This window comes from Zootoca vivipara, chromosome 1 (genome assembly GCF_963506605.1).
Source record: "Zootoca vivipara chromosome 1, rZooViv1.1, whole genome shotgun sequence".
Lineage (NCBI taxonomy): Eukaryota > Metazoa > Chordata > Lepidosauria > Squamata > Lacertidae > Zootoca > Zootoca vivipara.
This window is the reverse complement of record NC_083276.1, coordinates 22,988,339-23,007,380: the sequence shown is the minus strand read 5'-3', so window position 1 is coordinate 23,007,380 and position 19,042 is coordinate 22,988,339. Positions and strand designations below refer to the sequence as shown.

Genomic DNA, 19,042 nt, shown 5'->3' with positions numbered 1-19,042 from the left:
AAAAAACTGACTGTGCACGTGAGTAGCTAGAGTCCATGCTGTGGATAAAGCCTGCAAACACAGGATTTCATGCCATCACCTACTGTAGATGCATCCATAGGGGTAGCAGGGAAAGTGGCTGTGAGCAGGCACAAAACTGCTTACCTCCTGTACATGTGAAAGGGATTTTTACAAATCCCTGCTTATAGTGGTACAATTCACCTGTCCCTGCACCATGTATGAAATAGTTACAGGTAGGTAGCCGTGTTGGTCTGACGTAGTCAAAACAAAATACAAAAATTCCTTCCAGGAGCACCCGAGACCAACTAAGTTTGTCATTGGCAGGCCCGTCTTGCCCATTGGGTCTACTGGTGTGGTGCACCAGGGCGCTGGGCGCTCAGGGGCACCCCAGCAAGTGGGGGAGCTGCGCGGCGGCCTCCCTTTTCCCTCTTGCACGCCTGCTAGCTGCGCCGCTCAGGGGAGAGCAGGGAGGTAAGCGAGGCGGAGCAGGCACTAGGACCCTGTTCCGCCCTGCAGCGCCAGGGTCATCCCTCATCCCAGCGCTGTGTTTCATTGGTAGAGACAACGCCACACAGCAGCAGCTCTACCAATGAAACGCAGTGCCAGGGTCATCCCTGCTGGCGGGAAGGCTCTGTGGCGCCCATCTGGCCTCCGCTGCCGGCGGGAAGAGCCCCGGACTGCCGGAGGGCCTTCGTAAGCCCTCTGGCAGTCCGGGGCTCTTCCCGCTGGCTCCATGGCGCCCATCTGGCCTCCGCTGCCGGCGGGAGGGCTCCAGACTGCCGGAAGGCCTTCGTAAGCCCTCCGGCAGTCCGGGGCTCTTCCCGCTGGATCTGTGGTGCCCATCTGGCCTACACTTCCGGCGGGAGGGCTCTGGACTGCAGGAGGGCCTCCCTGCTGGCTCCGTGGGGGCGGAGCCGACCTCCTTCCCACCCTTGGGATCCTGAGCAAGCCCAGGGCTTGAGTCTGCCCGTCGCCCCCCCTTCCTTGTTGTAGCCAGGGCAGAGCAGGGCACTCCCGGAGGCGAGTTCCCATCCCTGCACTCTGACTTGGAGCCGGGAGCCGCGCAGGCCAGAGGGAAAGGGGGGGGCGCCAGAGAAATTTTTGCACCACGGCGCTAGATACCCTTAAGACAGCCCTGGTCATTGGTATGAGCTTTCGTGTGCATGCACATGAAAGCTCATACCAATGACAAACTTAGTTGGTCTCTAAGGTGCTACTGGAAAGAATTTTTTATCATGTATGAAATAATTATACTTTATAAAGGCAGAAGCAACTGGTACAGCAGATTTGAATTAATATTACCAGAAACTCTCTGCCCATATCACAAAACTTCACAGCTCAGCAATCACTAGGACTAGATTTCTTTTTCCTTCTTAGGAATGTAAGCTCAGATCCTTAGGACTCTATATGGACTGCCAAATTCTTTGATCATAGTGAATGCAGATTCCTAAACACACTTACTGAAAATTGCCTCCACTACAGATTCAAAACAGTAACAGTAAAGGAGAAGGAATCTAAAGCTTAGCCTTAAAGCAACCCCACCCACCCAGCAAAATCTTGAGATAATGGTGCGCGTCACCATAGCATGCAGGTACACACAAAGGGGTGCTAATGTTTGGGTTTTCAAAACTGCATTCAAATGAAGCTCCTCTGCAAGCACCAACTATTGTAAAGAAAGGGTGATCCTAGCATTTGCCTGCATAATGGGGTACAGCTAGACTTCCCTGGGGGTGGGAAGTCAAATAACAAATGCTCAGCAGACTTTGGAATGTTCTTGTCAGGGTTTGTTGTGACTACTCTTGAGTAACGACCGTCCACATGCTTGTCTTTCAGACGTTTTTATTGGTGCACATTATTTACAGTGTAATGGATTGCTCATCTCATGTCTACCCGCTCGAGTCAGATTCCTGCACTAAACTCTTCCGCGTTTTTGACCAGCATAAAAGCCTCGGAACTGAGAAGCGCCTCCCTTTCCTTCTCTTTCCCAGTTCCGGCGTCAGAGGTACTGGTCTTCTGTCTGCCCTACTCCTGTCCACTCTTTCCGCCCCTTCTCTTCCTGCCTATGGAGCAGGGGCTCTCTGGTGCTGCCAGAGCCCTGGCACTCCTTCTCCTCTTCAGACCCCTTGGTCTCATGACTGCTTGGAGACGGGCTGCTTCTGATGAAGGGGGGGGTTCTCTGTAATCCCTCCCCCTTACAGTTCTCCTCCAGAAATTATCTATCATTTAGCAGGAGGCACTTCCCAGAAGCTTAAATACTTGATGAGATACCATGGAAGAGGAGAGGAGAGAAATAAACCAGGGCAAGCAGAATGTCATCTTCTGCAGCAGGGTTCACAGAAGCCAAGAGGAGAAGTCGTAGGAAGGACAGTTGGTAGGGAGGAGGAGGAGGGAGACAAGAAAAGGCACCAGAAAATTTATAGCTGGCAGCCTCTGCCTCATAGGCTCAGAAGGGAACTCCCATCAGTAAGGCAAAGGATGGGAACAAATGTCCTCACGGTGAACTTCGCTCCCGTTTCCTATAAACACACTCAAAGCCACATGGTCTGCAGCCAACACCTTGCTACCCAAAGGCCCCCAAAGGGCAAATACTTTAGCCAAGCTCCATGCCTCCCAAAAAAACAAAGGCTGCAACAAAAGATGTTCACGGTCCCCTTAATCAGAAACAGCACTAGTGGGCGCTTCCATAATTACAGCAGACCTGCATAACTGCATTCGAAGCGTCACAGGCCTTTCCCCTGAAAGCCGAGGATCTGCCACATCAGTAACTCTGTTGCTAGGGCAACTGCTTACTTTCCATATCAACTGCAAACTCGTTGCTACGGAGACGCATATACAAGAAAAATTCCTCTCCATAGCCAAGGACCAGATGGTAAGGGAAGCCAGGAAGAGTCATGGGCTAAAGGGATTGTACTAAATGGGACACATACTAGGGCATTCAAATCTATGCACTAGAAAACAGGATGAAATCTGAGCAATTGAATATGTAGGTCTAGCAATAAGGAGAGATATAAAAGGGGGGAGGAGAGAGGAAAAACCTCCCATGTTATGCTCTTGGTGGGACCATTAAGATTTAGTGCTTGTGTATAACTAGCTGACATGTGTTAACAAGGAGGTTTGTAATGGTACTAATGCTCCCCCCTCCCCCAGCCTTCATTCTGCACACAACATTTACTTTATTAAAAATAGATTCATTTATTATTATTAAATCACTTCATCACTTTCCATGTCTGCTTTTTTTTATAAATCTAAATAAAAGTTTAGCATGTATCTTGTTGGAGAAGAATATTGGAATAGAAGACTCTCTGCAACCATCGTAGCGAAGTCTGGAAGGTTGGAAATAAGCACCCAACGTATAAATGGATTACATGGAAAACAGATCAACACATATACACAATTACTCCACAGAAGAAAGTGTACTGATCAAACCAGGGGTGGGGGAAGAGGTGAAACACAGCACTAAAGAAAGCTGGTATTTAAGAAGTCACGCCGAGCGCAATGTTTGCCAGCTATCACCCCGTTTCACAACCAGTTGAAAGATTGTTTATATGCAATGCTGTTCTTAATACAACACATTTAGTTCCTTGAAAGCTCCTTTGAAAACAATGGGATTTATAAATATATGTAAGACAATACACATCAGAAGACTTTGCTCTTTCAGATGTCTGGACAAAAACATGGCTGTTACCAAAGGTTTTTAATTAATTGTTCTCTTGGCTTTATTATTTTATCTGAGGTTACTTCCATGACTTATTTTCTTTAATTGCAATATTTGGATGCTATTTTTGAAATTTTCATATGCTTTTATGTGCTGCATGGCCTGAAGATACTGCACATATTTGGGCTGTTGCCTTTTAGGAGATACACCCAACCCACAGAGTGCACTGACACAGAGCAAAAATATCTCAGCGGCCTCAAATGGGGCCATATTGTTTTGCTCTGTTTTCCAGTGTTTCAGAAAGCAGTGCCGCCACTGAGAAGGCCCTGTTTTATCAATCTGACCTCCCTTACAGATGCAACTCTGAACAGAATCTTGCATTCTGATAGGCTCATACAGAGAAGAGGCCTCTCTTTGGTACACAGGTCACAATTCCAGAACAGAGTCCAGTTTCAAGTAGTAGAGAGACGAACGCCCCAACTGTGAATTGGTAATTAACTACTGCACAAAACTTGCATTTGTAACAAGTTCATCTTCTGAGGTTATAGTCCTGCCCTCTTTCCCACCAACCCAGCAGGATCTGGGAGTTCAGCGACCGACCTTAATGTTCTTGACCGAGCACAAACAAAAAGCTGCTTCCCATATTCCCAGCAATTGTCTTCTCTGCCACCCATCAGGTCAGTGTTTGTTAGCATTTCAGCGCTCTTCCCCCAGCATCAAGCTAAGAGAGATCTGAAGCTGTACAAAAAGCAATTCAAAAACCACACACACTTTTTAATGCTTCATCTAAGTTTACTTTCAACTTTTTAAAAATAATGGAGGGGAGGGGGGGAATGGGAGTTAAAAGAAAGTGATAGAAGATGGGTGTCAATGCAGAAATAAAACTGAACATGCAGGTAACAAGTGGGCCCTAAAAGACATCAACAGTTTGCAGTGTTCAGGGTTCCAGCCGGTGAGTCATGACCTCTCGTGGGATTCTCAATTCCATTTCTGCCTCATTCCCCCAGTTCCCCTAGGGCAGTCAGCCAGAGGCCACGGGGCATGCTTAGTCCTTATTGGACAGTTGTGGTTCCCTATTAAAGTGGTTCTGTACACCTACAACCTTTGGGTTTCCCTCCAGCTTGCTGATACCTCCTTCTTGTGCCTAGATGGTGCTAAAAATTAGTTCACGGTTAGTACACGGGATATTGAATTGTCACTAGGCAAAGCCTGACAGCATTTCTCATCTGTTCTTGGATATATTAGAAGAGATTGTCTAGCTTCAAATCTCATTCAGCAGGCAAGTCATTAAATGGTAATCTGTGGCAATGAATTATACCAATGTAGCTACACTTACAAAATAGAAGCAGCATAAATTCAAACTGAATACTGCAGAAAGATGAACAAGTCATCTCAACTCCAAAATATAGGGGTGGAGAGGGAGACACTATTTTCTTTTGGTCTACTGGTGTCTTCGAAGTGTACAAGTGGTCTGGATTCCCTGAATCACCATGTTTTACTTATGTCGTTATAAGTTGTTAACCACATTATACTACTTTAACAGCCGTGGTTTACAGTAATTGTGAAATTTATCAGTGAAAGCAGTTGAAAACAATGAGAAACATTTTAAAATAATTAATAATCTACTCTGTTGCTCCATATTTGTTGCACACAACAAAAGAGCACACAGCCTTTGAACAACTAGATGCTTGAACAACTGACAGAATGCCGCTGGGTACTTTGCACGCCTTATCTCTCTCACGAGTGCCTGTGAAAACACATCCAACACCTGTCTACATCCACACTGTAATTATATCATTGAGGTGTGCCACCTGATCACGCAAAATACATCACGCAAAATACAGCACTTTGCTTGGAGAATGTTAACACCAACCTCCAGCAATGGGGCAGAGCTAAGAGGAGGGGCTCCTTCCTCTGCCTGACTGCTCACTCACCTGCATACAGTCCTTGCTCACCCATGGCTTCCAGGCTAGTGTTTTAAGGTGGCTTTAAATGTATAAAGGATTTGGGGGGGGGGGTGAGCAGAGATGCCTGCAGCCCTTCCTGCCTTCCAGATCCTGTAGCACAGGGGTCAGCAACCTAAGGCCCATGGGCCGGAAGTGGCCCACAGAGGTCGTTTGACTGACCCACAAGCCACTCCGGAACCAAGTTGCTGGCTTGTGCGCTGAGCTAAACTGGCATGGCAAAGGGACTTGCTTCCGTGGCGCCGGAAATTACGTCTGCACATGCACAGATGCCCAAAATTGTGTCTGCACAGATGCAGACGCTGAAAATCGCGGACGCACAAGTGATCCGGCCCAGGCAAGATAAACCTACCCTGTTTCTCCTAAAATAAGACATACCCATAAAATAAGCCATAGCAGGATTTCTAAGCATTTGCGCAATATAAGCCATACCCCTAAAATAAGACATAGTGACAGGAACAGTTCTGGAGGGCCCCAAGGAAGAGGCAAGGCTGGACGCGTAATAAAAATTAAGACATCCCCTGAAAATAAGCCACTGTGGGGGTTTTTTTAAAGGAAAAATAAATATAAGACGGTGTCTTATTTTTGGAGAAATACGGTAGTTTATCTTGCCTGTAGTGCATGGGTAGGCAAACTAAGGCCCAGGGGGCAGATCCGGCCCAATCGCCTTCTAAATTTGGCCCACAGACAGTCCGGGAATCAGCGTGAATAGAATGTGTCCTTTTATTTAAAATGCATCTCTGGGTTATTTGTTGGGCATAGGAATTTGTTCATTTTTTTCTCCAAAATATAATCCAGCCCCCCACAAGGTATGAGGGACAGTGGACCGGCCCCCTGCTGAAAAAGTTTGCTGACCCCCGCTGTAGCGGCTGCATTATAGGAAGAAGACAGCACCTGAAATCCCTCCATACAGCACTGATATCTAGTGAAAGGCAAAAAGCAAAAAACTGAACTTCAGGAATAAATCATTTATTTTATGTCGGGCAAGGGGTGAGAGAAGCAAACCCAATTAACCAATGCCCATAATTCTCAGAGCTGACAAGAACTGTAAAAGGCTATTTTTTGCATCCACTGCAGCCTCTCAAAAGATTTCAGAAATATGTCATCTCCTAAGCTCTTTTCCTTTACGTTCCCCTTTTATTTATTTAGCAAGTATTGAAGATTAAGGACGTCAAGCTCACTCAGCTTGCGGACAATAGTGAAGGTGACACTGCCTGTTAACGGGAAACAGTGAAGCACAGAAAGCCTTGGTTGTGGACCCCCTTCATGTGACTGCAGCCATGGCGTACAGCACTGGAAGCAGAGCTCGGAAGGGGCAGGCTCCGGATGAGTGGCGGAAGGGATGGACTCTGAGAGAGGCTCAGCAGGAGAGGTGGCAGGGTGACGAGGGTTGGGCCGGCCGGCCGCCCTCCTCCTGGCTGTTCATTCCCGTGGTGTTTTCCAGTGGAGAAAGGTTCAGAGCATGGAGAATGATGAACTTCCGTCAGAGAATGGGATGGATTGGTGTGGGATTATACTTAATAGCAAGTGCGGCAGCAATTTACTATGTCTTTGAAATCAATGAGACTTACAACAGACTAGCACTGGAGCACTGCATGCACACGAAAGCTCATACCAGTGACAAACTTAGTTGGTCTCTAAGGTGCTACTGGAAGGAAATTTTGTATTTTGCTTCTCCTGAAAAACTGAGAGAAGAAAAGACTTGGATGCACTCCTTAAAAACACAGCTGCTGTCCTTACCCTTTTGGCTGTGGACTATTATCTTTTTGATCCTTTATTTACAAATCTTCCTGTTCCTTTATTCCTGTACAAGAGCTGATCCCCAAATGGTGGGCTACTGTATCATTCCTATTTGCCTGGCTGTCGTTTGCAATCGTCAGCAAACATTTCCGAAGGCCTCCAACCAAATTAGCAGACTGCAACTGACTGACACTTAGACCCATCTGTGTTTCCCAAAGAACACTTTTAGATAACCTGAAGGATCTTGGCTGCATCAGTTGAGCATACAAACGGAACGTGAAATTCTTTTTCTCCATGTTAACTACTGAATAGAGCATATCTGAGCTTTCTTTGAGACTAGAGGATGACATTCTTCATGTTTGCCTTATAATGCAGAATTTCTACACTCGTAAGGTTTTTGTGGAGAAAACCTATTTGAAACCTTATTTCACTGTTCACCCCCACCTTTTATCTTCAAGCTTCCCTTAGGAGAAGGATCAGTGAAAACAGACTTTTCCTTTGTTATAATGTGTAAAGTTTGGAATGATCATTAACGGGCATTTAAGATACTGTGCTTTTTTTCCTTAAATAATGTTGCACTCAGTAAAACAGGGCTTCTTTCACACACATGAAAAGAAATAAAGCAGGCATCCCCAAACTTCGGCCCTCCAGATGTTTTGGACTACAATTCCCATCATCCCTGACCACTGGTCCTCTTAGCTAGGGATCATGGGAGTTGTAGGCCAAAACATCTGGAGGGCCGCAGTTTGGGGATGCCTGAAATAAAGCCTTGGTTGTTATTTGGTTTGTATGTGTGACTATGACAAACACTTTTATTAGTGAGAAACCACCAGCTCTGGAGTGAGAGCTTTGTGGTGTACCATATTTTTCGCTCCATAAGACACGTTTTTTTCCTCCTAAAAAGTAAGAGCAAATGCATGGTCCCTGGAGCCGAATTGCCCAGGGGTGAAAAGCAGATCATGCTTTTTTTTTAAAAGAAAAGAGCTAAAGGCTAACAAGAGGGAAAGAGGGTGTTGAAAGGAACGCGCTCAGCAGCTGATTGTAAGAGATCGGGGAGGGAGATAAGGGAAGCTAGCTCCCTCCCCGCCCAGCCCCCTTGCCCAGGCCTCCACTGTTGAATGTTCTGCAGAGGGAGGCTGTTTGTTTCCCCAGCGACATGTGACTGGCTGATTAGATTATCTGTCTGGAAACTGTAGAAATGGCTCCCTTTCCTTTCCTAAAGAAGCTGCAGAACTGTGAGTTGAACCCCATAAAAACAGGGCTTTTTCCCTTTGCAAGGTAAGCTCAACAACTTTGAGCTGATCCTCAGAAATGGAGCTTTCCCCCTTTGCAAAAAAGCTGCACAACTGTGAGCTGATCCTCAAAAAATAATAATGGAGCTTTCCCCCTTTCCTCCTCCAAAAAATTAGGTGCGACTTTTTGTCAGGTGCGTCTTATGGAGCGAAAAATATGGTGCTTCAGAAGTCATGTCCTGCACCCAGCCAGTGTGTGCCTTCTCCAAGAAGCAACACATCCAAGCTGGCGGGTATTGGAGGAGTGAACAGCATTAGAAAAGGTGCTGCTCAGCCACCTTGAAGAAAGCAGAGGTGTCCTCGGAAACTGTCGGACCTACAGTATCTTCACTCCCACGTAACACTCATCTTGTTCCCCACAGAAAGAACCAGTGGGGCTCCACTCTCTACTGACCATGCTGCTCTTCTTGTGGTCTTTCTGTACCATTTCGCTCTTCCTTCCTACTCCATCCAAATATAGCCTTCCAGGTGGACTTCTTTGAAATGCCCTGGCTATTTCACCAGTGCCATTCATTTCCCTGCTCACTCACAGCCCCAACTTTCTGCACAAGACACTACAACCACCGCTGCAATAAAACATACCCAAAAAACCCCAACTGGTTTCTTTGGTTCACAGGTTCTTTGAGGTTGTGTCTTGGACCCGAACAGTAGCAAGAGGAAGCCACATCTATCTGGGCATGCAGGAGTGGGGTCCCTATTTTCATAATTTTTTCTCTCCTTTCTTTCTTGCCCCCATGCTCTTCCAAGGGGACCCCCCTCAATCTTCAGAAACAAGTTTTTAGGGGCTCAGAGAGTAAGAGGAGTTTGGGTGGCCTTGCACTGTGGACAGAGTTCCTTTCCATGCACAGAACCAAGGTTAGAATTCAGTCCATTTCCCAGAGTTCCGTTTGGTATGCTGAATTATTCCCCTGCCCCTTTTAAAATATTTTTATTCCATCCTGATCCACCCTCGTTGCATCCTGGTGATTTACAGCCGCAAGTGCAAATACACACAGTATAGAGGAACAGCCGGGTAAACAGACAACTTCTAAACAATGATCAATCCTAAACAAGCATTTGCTTTCCATTTAAAGTTAGTTATGCACTCACTTTGCTTCTATTGTGGGAGAGAAGGTGAGTCCCTGTGCCTAATAAAGACCTGAAGAATCGCAACCACACAGTTGGAGCGCTCACAAAAATTGCAAAGTTTAAACTGAATTAGATTATTTTTGGAACTGCTGAAACTATAGAGAAGCCGAAGCAAAGGGGATGGGGAAGCAGACACAAGATACTGTATATTCCTGCGTATAAGACTACTTTTTAACCCAGGAAAATCTTCTCCAAAGTCGGGGGTCGTCTTATACGCTGGGTCATATTTCTTCTACGGCGAGTATATCCCAAACTCTATACTTTAACTGGAAAAGTTGGGGGTCATCTTATACGCCCAGTCGTCTTATATGCGGGTAGTTCAGAAGACTGGAAAGATCATGAGCATTATGTGTAAGACAATTCGGGCTACTTTTTTTTGTCTTCTGGACATGTTGGGCAAGAGAACAGGCTCTTAACTAGCAGAGTAGGGAGAATCAGACATTTTAGAGCTGATTAATAAGTGTGTCTTAAGGAACACTTGCAGTAAGTTAGGAAATGAGATAATCACAAGCATAGAGAGAGGCATATATATATATATACTATCTATCTATCTATCTATCTATCTATCTATCTATCTATCATCTATCTATCTAGAGATATAGATATATAGATATACACAAACACACAAACACACCCCAAAACAAAAATGACAGCAGCTTTGGTGTTAAGATACCTGGAGTAAAATGCCCACTTTCCATTTAATGGATACTTTTCCATGCTAAAAACAGATATATAGCAACAATGGAAACCCTCTACTATTGTGTGTGCCTGAGTTTAATAAAAAGAAAAACCCTAGTGCAAAACCCCCCACCCTCTACCAATTGAAACTGGGTAAGATGCAATATACATGCAACTTCTATTTAGACACAGTGCTGTGTAGCATCTTCTGTTTCTCTGCAATGTACACTTCAGTATTAAGTAAGGGGTATCAAGAGCATACAGTGAAAACCAATCTCACCCAACAAACAACTCTGCCTGCTATTTATAGCAACTCTGGGCCAGTTAAAGATACAGTATAGGAAATGCAAATAAGGTCAGCATGTCATCTCTTACTGGGCCAGTTTAGTAGGATATGCAGACTTTTAAACATAAATCTTCATCATGCATATAATTGTATCTTTCCGTCCCTGTCCCATCAAGTCACCACCTACACACTAGCAGTATTGTTAACAAATAAAAGTCCTCATCAGAGAATTTAAAAATTGCACACGATTAGTACATATACCCAAAGACATCACTGCAACCCATTTATTGGGGATTGGAGGGGGGGGGGAGACACCTTATATTCCACTTCTTTTCTCCAAGTGAACTCAAGGCAACTTACAAAACACAACCTCGTAATAAAACAGAAGCCATATTTCAAACCACACAGCACAAAATCACAACCAGGAAACCAGTAATGACTAGAGAAACATTCAGTCAAGCGTCTTCATAAACAGCCAAGTTAAATTTAACCAGCCGTCTAAAACCATCCTGGTGTCAGGAGCAACACAAGCACTGTATTGCTCTCAGACTAAAGAGGATTTAATTCATTTTTTTTAAAAAAAACACAGCTACAGTATTCTTTTTTTAAAAAAAAAGCCTACTTAAAAATGCCATCTAAAATGAATCCAAATACTGTATGTTAAAGCAAAACCCCATACATATTTCTTTAAACTGAATATGTCAACCAGTCTCAAATACATTGCGTTAGGACTATAAGAATTAACTTAGAACAGGCATCCCCAAACTGTGGCCCTCCAGATGTTTTGGCCTACAACGCCCATGATCCCTAGCTCAGCGTTTCTCAACCACTGTTCCGCGGCACACTAGTGTGCTGCGAGACGCTGGCTGGTGTGCCGCGACGTGCGGCGACGAGAAGGGCGATTTGCATTGTCACGTGCCTGGCAGCCGCCAATAGGAAGCGCTGACCCGCCGGAAAGCAATATTTATCCTCCTCTTTCCCAAAGCTCAGTGCAAACGAGCCTGGCGGCCGCCAATACACAACACTGATCCGCCGGAAAGCAATATTTGGCAAGTGTTTCTTACAGTCATAATTATAATATAGGGCGGCACAGAGTTAAATTTTTTAACTTTTTTAATGGTGGTGTGCCTCGTGATTTTTTTCACGGAACAAGTGTGCCGTGGCCCAAAAAAAGGTTGAGAAACACTGCCCTAGCTAACAGGACCAGTGGCTGGGGAAGATGGGAGTTGTAGTCCAAAACATCTGGAGGGCCAAAGTTTGGGGATGCCTGACTTAGAATATCTGCCTGTTCAGCTTATCCATTACAAATATGGCACAAAATATAATGAGCCATACTGTACTTTAAAAATAAATGAATTAATGGGCTTGATAATAGTGATAAGGAACTGGCAAATCTTCCAGTGCCTCACTTTGATCCTGTACCCAAGTAAGCCTATGGGGGTAATCTTATGCTGACTAACTAGCTGAGCTCTGCAATTTGCTCTGTTTTCAAATTATGAATATGCATTACTAGCACATATTATTTGTACCTACCAGCACTTGCTTCCTGGAAAAATACTAGATCATGGGTCTACAAGTAAACGCCTTTCTCTCATTATTATTTTGAGTGTGCCAAGACAGAAATGCAATCAGAAAAAGTAAAAAAAAAAAACCATGACTAATGGCCACTGTCCTCATGCACTCCCCATGTGGAAGATCCCAATACAGCAGTCTTTGACAACCTGGCACCTTCCAGGTGTTGGGTCTACAATTCCCATCAGCCCCAAGCATACTGTTTGGTAATCCAAAATATCTTGAGGGCATCAGGTTGGCAAAGGCTGAGCTGGAGCATAGCAGAGCCTCTTTTCTCCTCCCCCTGCGGTATGTACACACAGGTGAGTGTGCTGGCACAGAGTCAGCCTATTTCTTTAAGCATCTTCTAACCGTCCCCCTCTGCTCAATCAAAATGGCTTCTTTGCCCCTTAAGTCAGGGGTAGTCAATACAGTGTCATCCAGATGTTGTTGAACTCCCATCAGTGGCAGCCAGCATGACGAAGGATGAGTTACAATACTGCCCGGGGAGGTAGGATCCTGCCCTCTAACAGTGTTAGAAACACAGGTATACAAGCTAGGGGCTGAATGGCACCTTAAACCTGGGTTACAGTTGCCGCAACAGGATGTCTATTTGCCAGGGGGTTGGACCACAAGGCTCTTGGGGTCCCTTCCAATGCTACAGTTCTATGATCTCGGCTACATTGCTTGACTGTAGTTTGCTCTTACAACAATTCACTTGTCCCAATACGGGAGGAGAAACACACACAGCGGAAATGGAAGTGGAATTATCTATGGAATTAGAGGCTTTTAAATTGTGGTCACCCACCGGGTGCCCAGAAATCTCCATGTAGTCGCACCTGGACCCATGCCAGTAGCAAAATGCACCTAGTGCCTGGCTAATTTCCTAACACTGCCCTCTGAATGTGTGTGTTTAATTTCAAACTAATATCCTTCTACATCTAGGCATAAAATTAAATTAACAATCATCCTATGACCTTTCAACTTTTTGAGAAAATGTTTTTTTAAAAAAAAAAGAGAGAGAGAGGGAGAGAGAGAGAGAGAGAGGGAGAGAGAAAGAGAAAGAGAAAGAAAGAAAGAAAGAAAGAAAGAAAGAAAGAAAGAAAGAAAGAAAGAAAGAAAGAAAGAAAGAGTGTACCCTTCTTCTAAAGCAGGGGTCAGCAACCTTTTTCAGCCGTGGGCCGGTCCAACATCCCTCAGATCATGTGGCAGGCCGGACTGTATTTTTTGGGGGGGAAATGAACGAATTCCTATACCCCACAAATAACCCAGAGATGCATTTTAAATAAAAGGACACATTCTACTCATGTAAAAAGCACCATCTGTGGGCCAGATTGAGAAGACGACTTGGCCGCATCCGGCCCACGGGTCTTAGGTTGCCTACCCCTGTTCTAAAGGCTCTGCCCAGTTAGAAATCAATAATCAAAAATAGTTTTGGCCAACCACTGCTATCTATGCCCAGATCTATCTATGCAGATCCTGGTTTAAAGCTAATCTTTTTTCTTGATTGAATCACCTTAATTTTAAAAAGAACTGCCAACAACCAGAACCCACCCTCCTCTTATCTACAACCTGGTGCAACTCCTAAAAGACCTTTATCAGCTGTTTTCACCAAGTACCTACAAAGAGCTGGGGTGTGTGTGTTAATGATAACTAAAGGAAGGTTGCAGCATTTGGGACTTTTAGTTTAGGGAAAAGGCGAGTAAGAGGTGACACGATAAAAGTTGGTAGCATGGAGAAAGCGGGTAGAGAGAAGTATGTCTCCCTCTCTCATAACCCTAGAACTTGTGGACATCCAATGAAGATGAATGCTGGAAGATTTGGGACAAATAAAAGAAAGGACTTCTTAACACAGCACACAGCTAAATTATAGAACTCGCTCCCAGGGGAAGCAGTGATGGCCACCAACCTAGAATACTTTAAAAGAGGGTTGGACAAATTCATGGAGGAAATGGCTACTGGTGGCTGCTGCTAGTCACAAGGACTATGCTTTGCCTCTACAGCTGGAGACAGCAATGCTTCTGAATACTAGATGCTGGGAACCAAAGGACAGGAGAGTGCTTCTGTGCTGGAAGCTTGCTTGTAGGTTTCCCATAGGCATCTGGTCAACCGCTTTGAGAACAGGATACTGAACTAGATGGGCCATTGGCCTGATCCAGCAGGCTTTTCTCATGTTCTGATGCGCAAGAGAACAATGTGTGGATGCTTGGTGCCAAGGGAGGTAGGTGTGGAAGAGAAGAGACCACTCCAGAATAAAACTACTGTATTGCAGAGTTCAACTTCCTTCTGTCCTTCCACAGCTAAACCACACATACCATTTATGATCAAAGTTTTCTGGGGCTATCCTCTTAACTGAAGGTTAAAAGAACACATATCCATTGCATGCTTTTACATTCAAACGAAAATCAGGACTAGCCGATGTGGTGCCTGCCAGATTTTGCAGGCTACAACTCTCCATCATTCTCAGCCATCTTGGCTAATAGCTAGGGATGGTGAGAGCTGTAATCCAAAATATCTGGAGGGCAATACATCAATGACCCCTGCCACAAAACCAGGATTTGTACTTGCACCACTCATTTTCCCTGGCACACATACCGTACATCGGCCAGTTGACTGGAATTCTGAACAGTAGCATCTTCACCAACACCAAATAATAGAAACTGAAGTAATACAACAATCACTTCAGGCCAGCTAGTACCATTTCTCTCTTTTGGCAACTGGGAGAGAGTGGGGAAGCATACCTGTCAGGGGGACTCCCTACAGAGAGCCTCCTGCCCCCCCCCCTGTCATCCTGACCAGCACTTGCCCAGCAAGAGTGGTAGCTGTGGGTCAGGTGGGGGGGAATGAGGAGGGAAGTGGAATGGAGGCAGGGCTCAGCAATGTATCAGAGCCCCTGCACCGCACTAGCCCACAGCTGGAGGAGGGAGCGCAGCCGCTTCCGGCGCCCAAATTGAGGCGAGCGCCCAAACGTAGGGTGAGAGGGCGGCGTTTCAGGGTGCCCAAGCTATTATGCTGGCCCCGAAGCAGACGGGCGCCATTGCCAGATTCTGCTAGTGACCAGGAGGTCATGTTTTCTGCTACCTCTACACTGTAAATAGTATGCACAATAAAACCCCTTAACAGACAGAACGGACTGGAGCGTCTTTACTCGGGAGTAGCCACAACAACCCCCTGACAATACCCAATGCCCCCTATGGCATTTCTACTTTCTAGCTAGCATTTTGAAGAAACAGGATGGGAAAGTTCACGCTTTAAAAAAATGGTTTTTTTTATTCTTTTGAGAGTGTTCTTGACCATTTTAGTCACCAGTACAGTCCGAATAATTATACTCTTACCTGCCACTTACTTTGCTTACGTAACAAATAAAGTTCCTAAATTCCATCAGCTTTGATTTAAATGAAGCCTCCTTACTGCACACAGGCAAATCTTGCCTCAACAGCTGTTTCCAAGATGCATCCTCCCACTGAAATGGGGACATGCTTCTAACACGGCTACATAAGCAACTAACATTCTGCAAGCAAGCTACCTCAACCCCTTCACCTTTCAAATTATACAAACAAAAGATCCATGGAACAGAAATGTGCTCATAGGATTTTGTTGTTGGGACCTGCCTGTCTCGAGAGACAATGGAAAGCACTTCTGGGGGTGAAGTCCAACTGCTGCGTCAGCAGCACTGAAGTGATCTCCCCAGGGTGAAAGCCTGGCCAGTGTGCATGGAGGTCCTGGCTTGCCCCGATTACAAGATCCCCCTCTTGGCCTCACTGATGTGGTCCAAAGGAAAGCTTGGCACCAGCTTGGCTGCAGGAGTTGCCAAAAGGAGGCATACAAGTCACCATCCAACCTGATTAGAGACAACATTCCGGAATTCTTGGGATAGTGATTTTTTTTTTAACTTAAATATAAGTGTCTCGGAAGAAGCCACAAGACGTTACTAGGTCATTACAATGGTCCAAAGAAACGTCTTTAGTCATATGATATATCTCAGCTGCTAAAACTATAGGGAAGGACCAGAGCCCTGTGGCAGAGTGGATGCTGTTCATGCAGAAAGTCCAACATTCAATTCCTGGCATCTCCAGTTAAAAGGCTCAGGTAGCAGGTTATGAAAGAAGAGCTCTTTCTGAGATTCTGGAGAGGTGCTGCCTTCATCCTTGGCCATGCTACCTGAGGCTGATGGACAAATCATCTGACCTAGCACAAGGCAGATTCCAAAGTAAAGCAAAGGGTTATTTGATCCCAAACAAGCACACAGAACCGATGCACTCAAGCTCCCAGCAATATTGCTAGCAAAGAAGTTGAGTATGTGAAATACTTTCTCCTTGAAGATACCAGAACGTCACCTCATCCCACCTCATGTCTCAAGCACAGAAAAGAACAGGCCAAGCCCTTATTCTGCAATCTGTCTAGGAAAGATTTCCCCCCTCCAAAAAAATGTTTATAGAAGTAACTAAGTGAAGAACAATGTTCAACCCAACCTCTGCAGTTTACTCCTAGTGGTGCAGCAATAAAACTGCTGGCACATCTGCATAGCTAAGCAGGGTCCGGTCAAGTATGGTTTCAAATTGAATGGGGACCACATTCCTGCACTGAAGGAGGTTGAACTAGATGAGCCTTGGGGTCCCTTCCAACTCTACAATTCTAGGATTCTAGTATAGCTGGAAACCATCACCCCAGCACAATATTTCATGTTATTCATGGAGATACAAGATGGAAGGTTTTTCTTAAAGCCATGTACAACACGCATTTATACAAACAGCACTTTCTTACAGCTGTCTAGACAAAGATTTGAATGCTGTTAAAAATGAACCATTCAAGAGCAAATACTGGCTCTTGGAATGCAATGAACTAAAAATGGGAGGATGGAAAGAATAGACACAGAACTGTTTGTTGCATTTTAAACATGGATGGGAGGAGGCTTTTGCTTGACAGCAGTTTGCTGTGTTGTCTGATGCGAGAAGATGTAGTTAACAACAAGTTGTGCAAACCATGGTTTCTGAAACTGGCTTGTTTGGCCTGATCGCAGTTAGCATGAGTCGCAATTCCAGGTCCAGACAACTGGGCAGACTGTGGTTTACTGGAGCTGAGGGTGAAACTGTCTGGTATTAACCTCCTGGCCACATGAGAAAGAGAGAACAGTGTGCAGTCCCAGGACTGACTTGGCTAATGCACATTGCACTGAACCATGTGCAAATGATGTGCAAATGCAGGCAGTGAGAGAGCTAGGAAATTTAAGGATTGTCAAGGATTCATTCCCCATCTTAAAAGCTCTTTAAGTCATTCAGCTGTCAGATCCTCCAAAAAAATCACAAATTTGAATGCTACACTTAGGCTGCAGACCTATACCAACTCACCTAGAATAAAGTCCCACTGAACTCAATAAGGTTTACTCTCAACTCAGACTGATTGAGACAACTCGCTCTAGACCAGTCTTCTCCCAAACTGACACCCTCCAGATATTTTGGACTACAACTCCCATCAGCCCCAGGCAGCACATTGTCTCCAAATCTGAAGAAGGCATGTTCTGTATGGCTTTAGTCATTTCAGGAGGGTCAGGGTTTCGCTCTCTCCGAGGGCCATCAACTCCTGTTCCAGCTGGACTCTCTGCCTCCCCCACAAAGCAACCTATGACTTTTAAAAATGCATTTTACTGCTGGCTTGCAAAGCATCCTGGAAGGATTTGCATCCCAAAAGGCCGCCCTGGATTCTGTTAACTAGAAGTTTTAAGAAGTTTGTCCTGAGCAGGACCCAGTAGTTGAAGAGTGAGATGGGAAGAGTGAAAGCAACTAAGCCGCGGGGGGGGAATACACTGAGAATATGACTATATTTATGAACAAAGATCCTCTTAAGAATCACTGGAATCTATTTCTCATGGATAAAATAGAAGGAACAATAGGCAGAATATAAACAATAGGAAATTGTCATCAGCAGATCAAATGGGTCACACGGAGTAGTGTCACTCCAGCCTCACCTGACTTCTGTCTTTGTCCACCTTCTTAAAACACTTATTCAACGACAGATTATGCCTCACAGAGTTTTTCCATCCAGTGGGGGCATTTGCGAAATAAGGGAAGTGTTCCAAAATCCAGTTGTATATATCCTTTACAGGCAACCGTTTGGTTGGAGAATCCTCAATGGCCATAAATATGAGGCAGCTAAAGGAGTAGGGTGGTTTGCAGTTGGGGTTCTGCTTGGCATCGTAGGGCATGTCGGCATGAGCAGGAGATGGAGGGGTGTCGTCATCAAGGTCTTGTACTGGGCTAACACTTCTTAAGACAGAGTCCCCGAAACTTTTCAGCAAGTTCTTGCTCTCGTGTAACCAGTTCAAGTTGGTGAGCTCTTCATCCTCCATGGGACCTTTTTCCAACCGGAGGGCAGGTAAAGAAAAGTCTAAGTCCTCATCGTCGTGAAGCGTCTTTGATAAGTCTCTATCCCGATAACACTGGCTCAATCCACTGGAAACACTAATTCCCGAGCCTTCTGGCTTCTTACTGGGAGGCATAACTGGACCCATTTAGACGGAGACTCCTAGTAATAAATCCAAATTTTTAAAAAGAGTGTTAGATGGTAAAGGTATAGACAGCATCACAACATTCTGGTAGCTTTCCCCCTACAATTTGGCCTTTTATGAATCCTACATTTTTTTAAAAAAAGAAGACAGGCTCACATAACATAAACACACATCCAGGCTTTTTAAGCAGGAAGATTCAGAGGCTAGAGCAGAATTGAGATTTCAATCACTGGCATACAAATG

General features: G+C 45.0%; 2 protein-coding genes across 7 annotated transcripts in view; one reads left to right on the top strand and one right to left on the bottom strand.

Moving 5' to 3' along the window:
- The window catches only part of LOC118081181 (lysosomal enzyme trafficking factor-like), a 30,571-nt gene extending 21,324 nt beyond the window's left edge, over positions 1-9,247 (top strand). For 2 of the 3 annotated variants that reach the window (XM_035107478.2, XM_060272420.1), the window contains one exon: positions 6,769-9,247. In XM_035107478.2, coding sequence (XP_034963369.1) covers positions 6,900-7,556 — 657 coding nt within the window. In that variant the 5' untranslated portion in view covers positions 6,769-6,899 and the 3' untranslated portion in view covers positions 7,557-9,247. Of the gene's footprint in view, positions 1-1,257; positions 4,333-6,768 lie in introns of those variants that run through there. The other variant, XM_060272423.1, reaches the window with a different exon arrangement.
- The window catches only part of FOXN3 (forkhead box N3), a 164,615-nt gene that overhangs the window by 123,851 nt on the left and 21,722 nt on the right, over positions 1-19,042 (bottom strand). For all 4 annotated transcript variants that reach the window (XM_035107446.2, XM_035107455.2, XM_035107437.2 and 1 more), the window contains exon 2: positions 18,260-18,816. In XM_035107446.2, coding sequence (XP_034963337.1) covers positions 18,260-18,802 — 543 coding nt within the window. In that variant the 5' untranslated portion in view covers positions 18,803-18,816. The remainder of the gene's footprint in view (positions 1-18,259; positions 18,817-19,042) is intronic.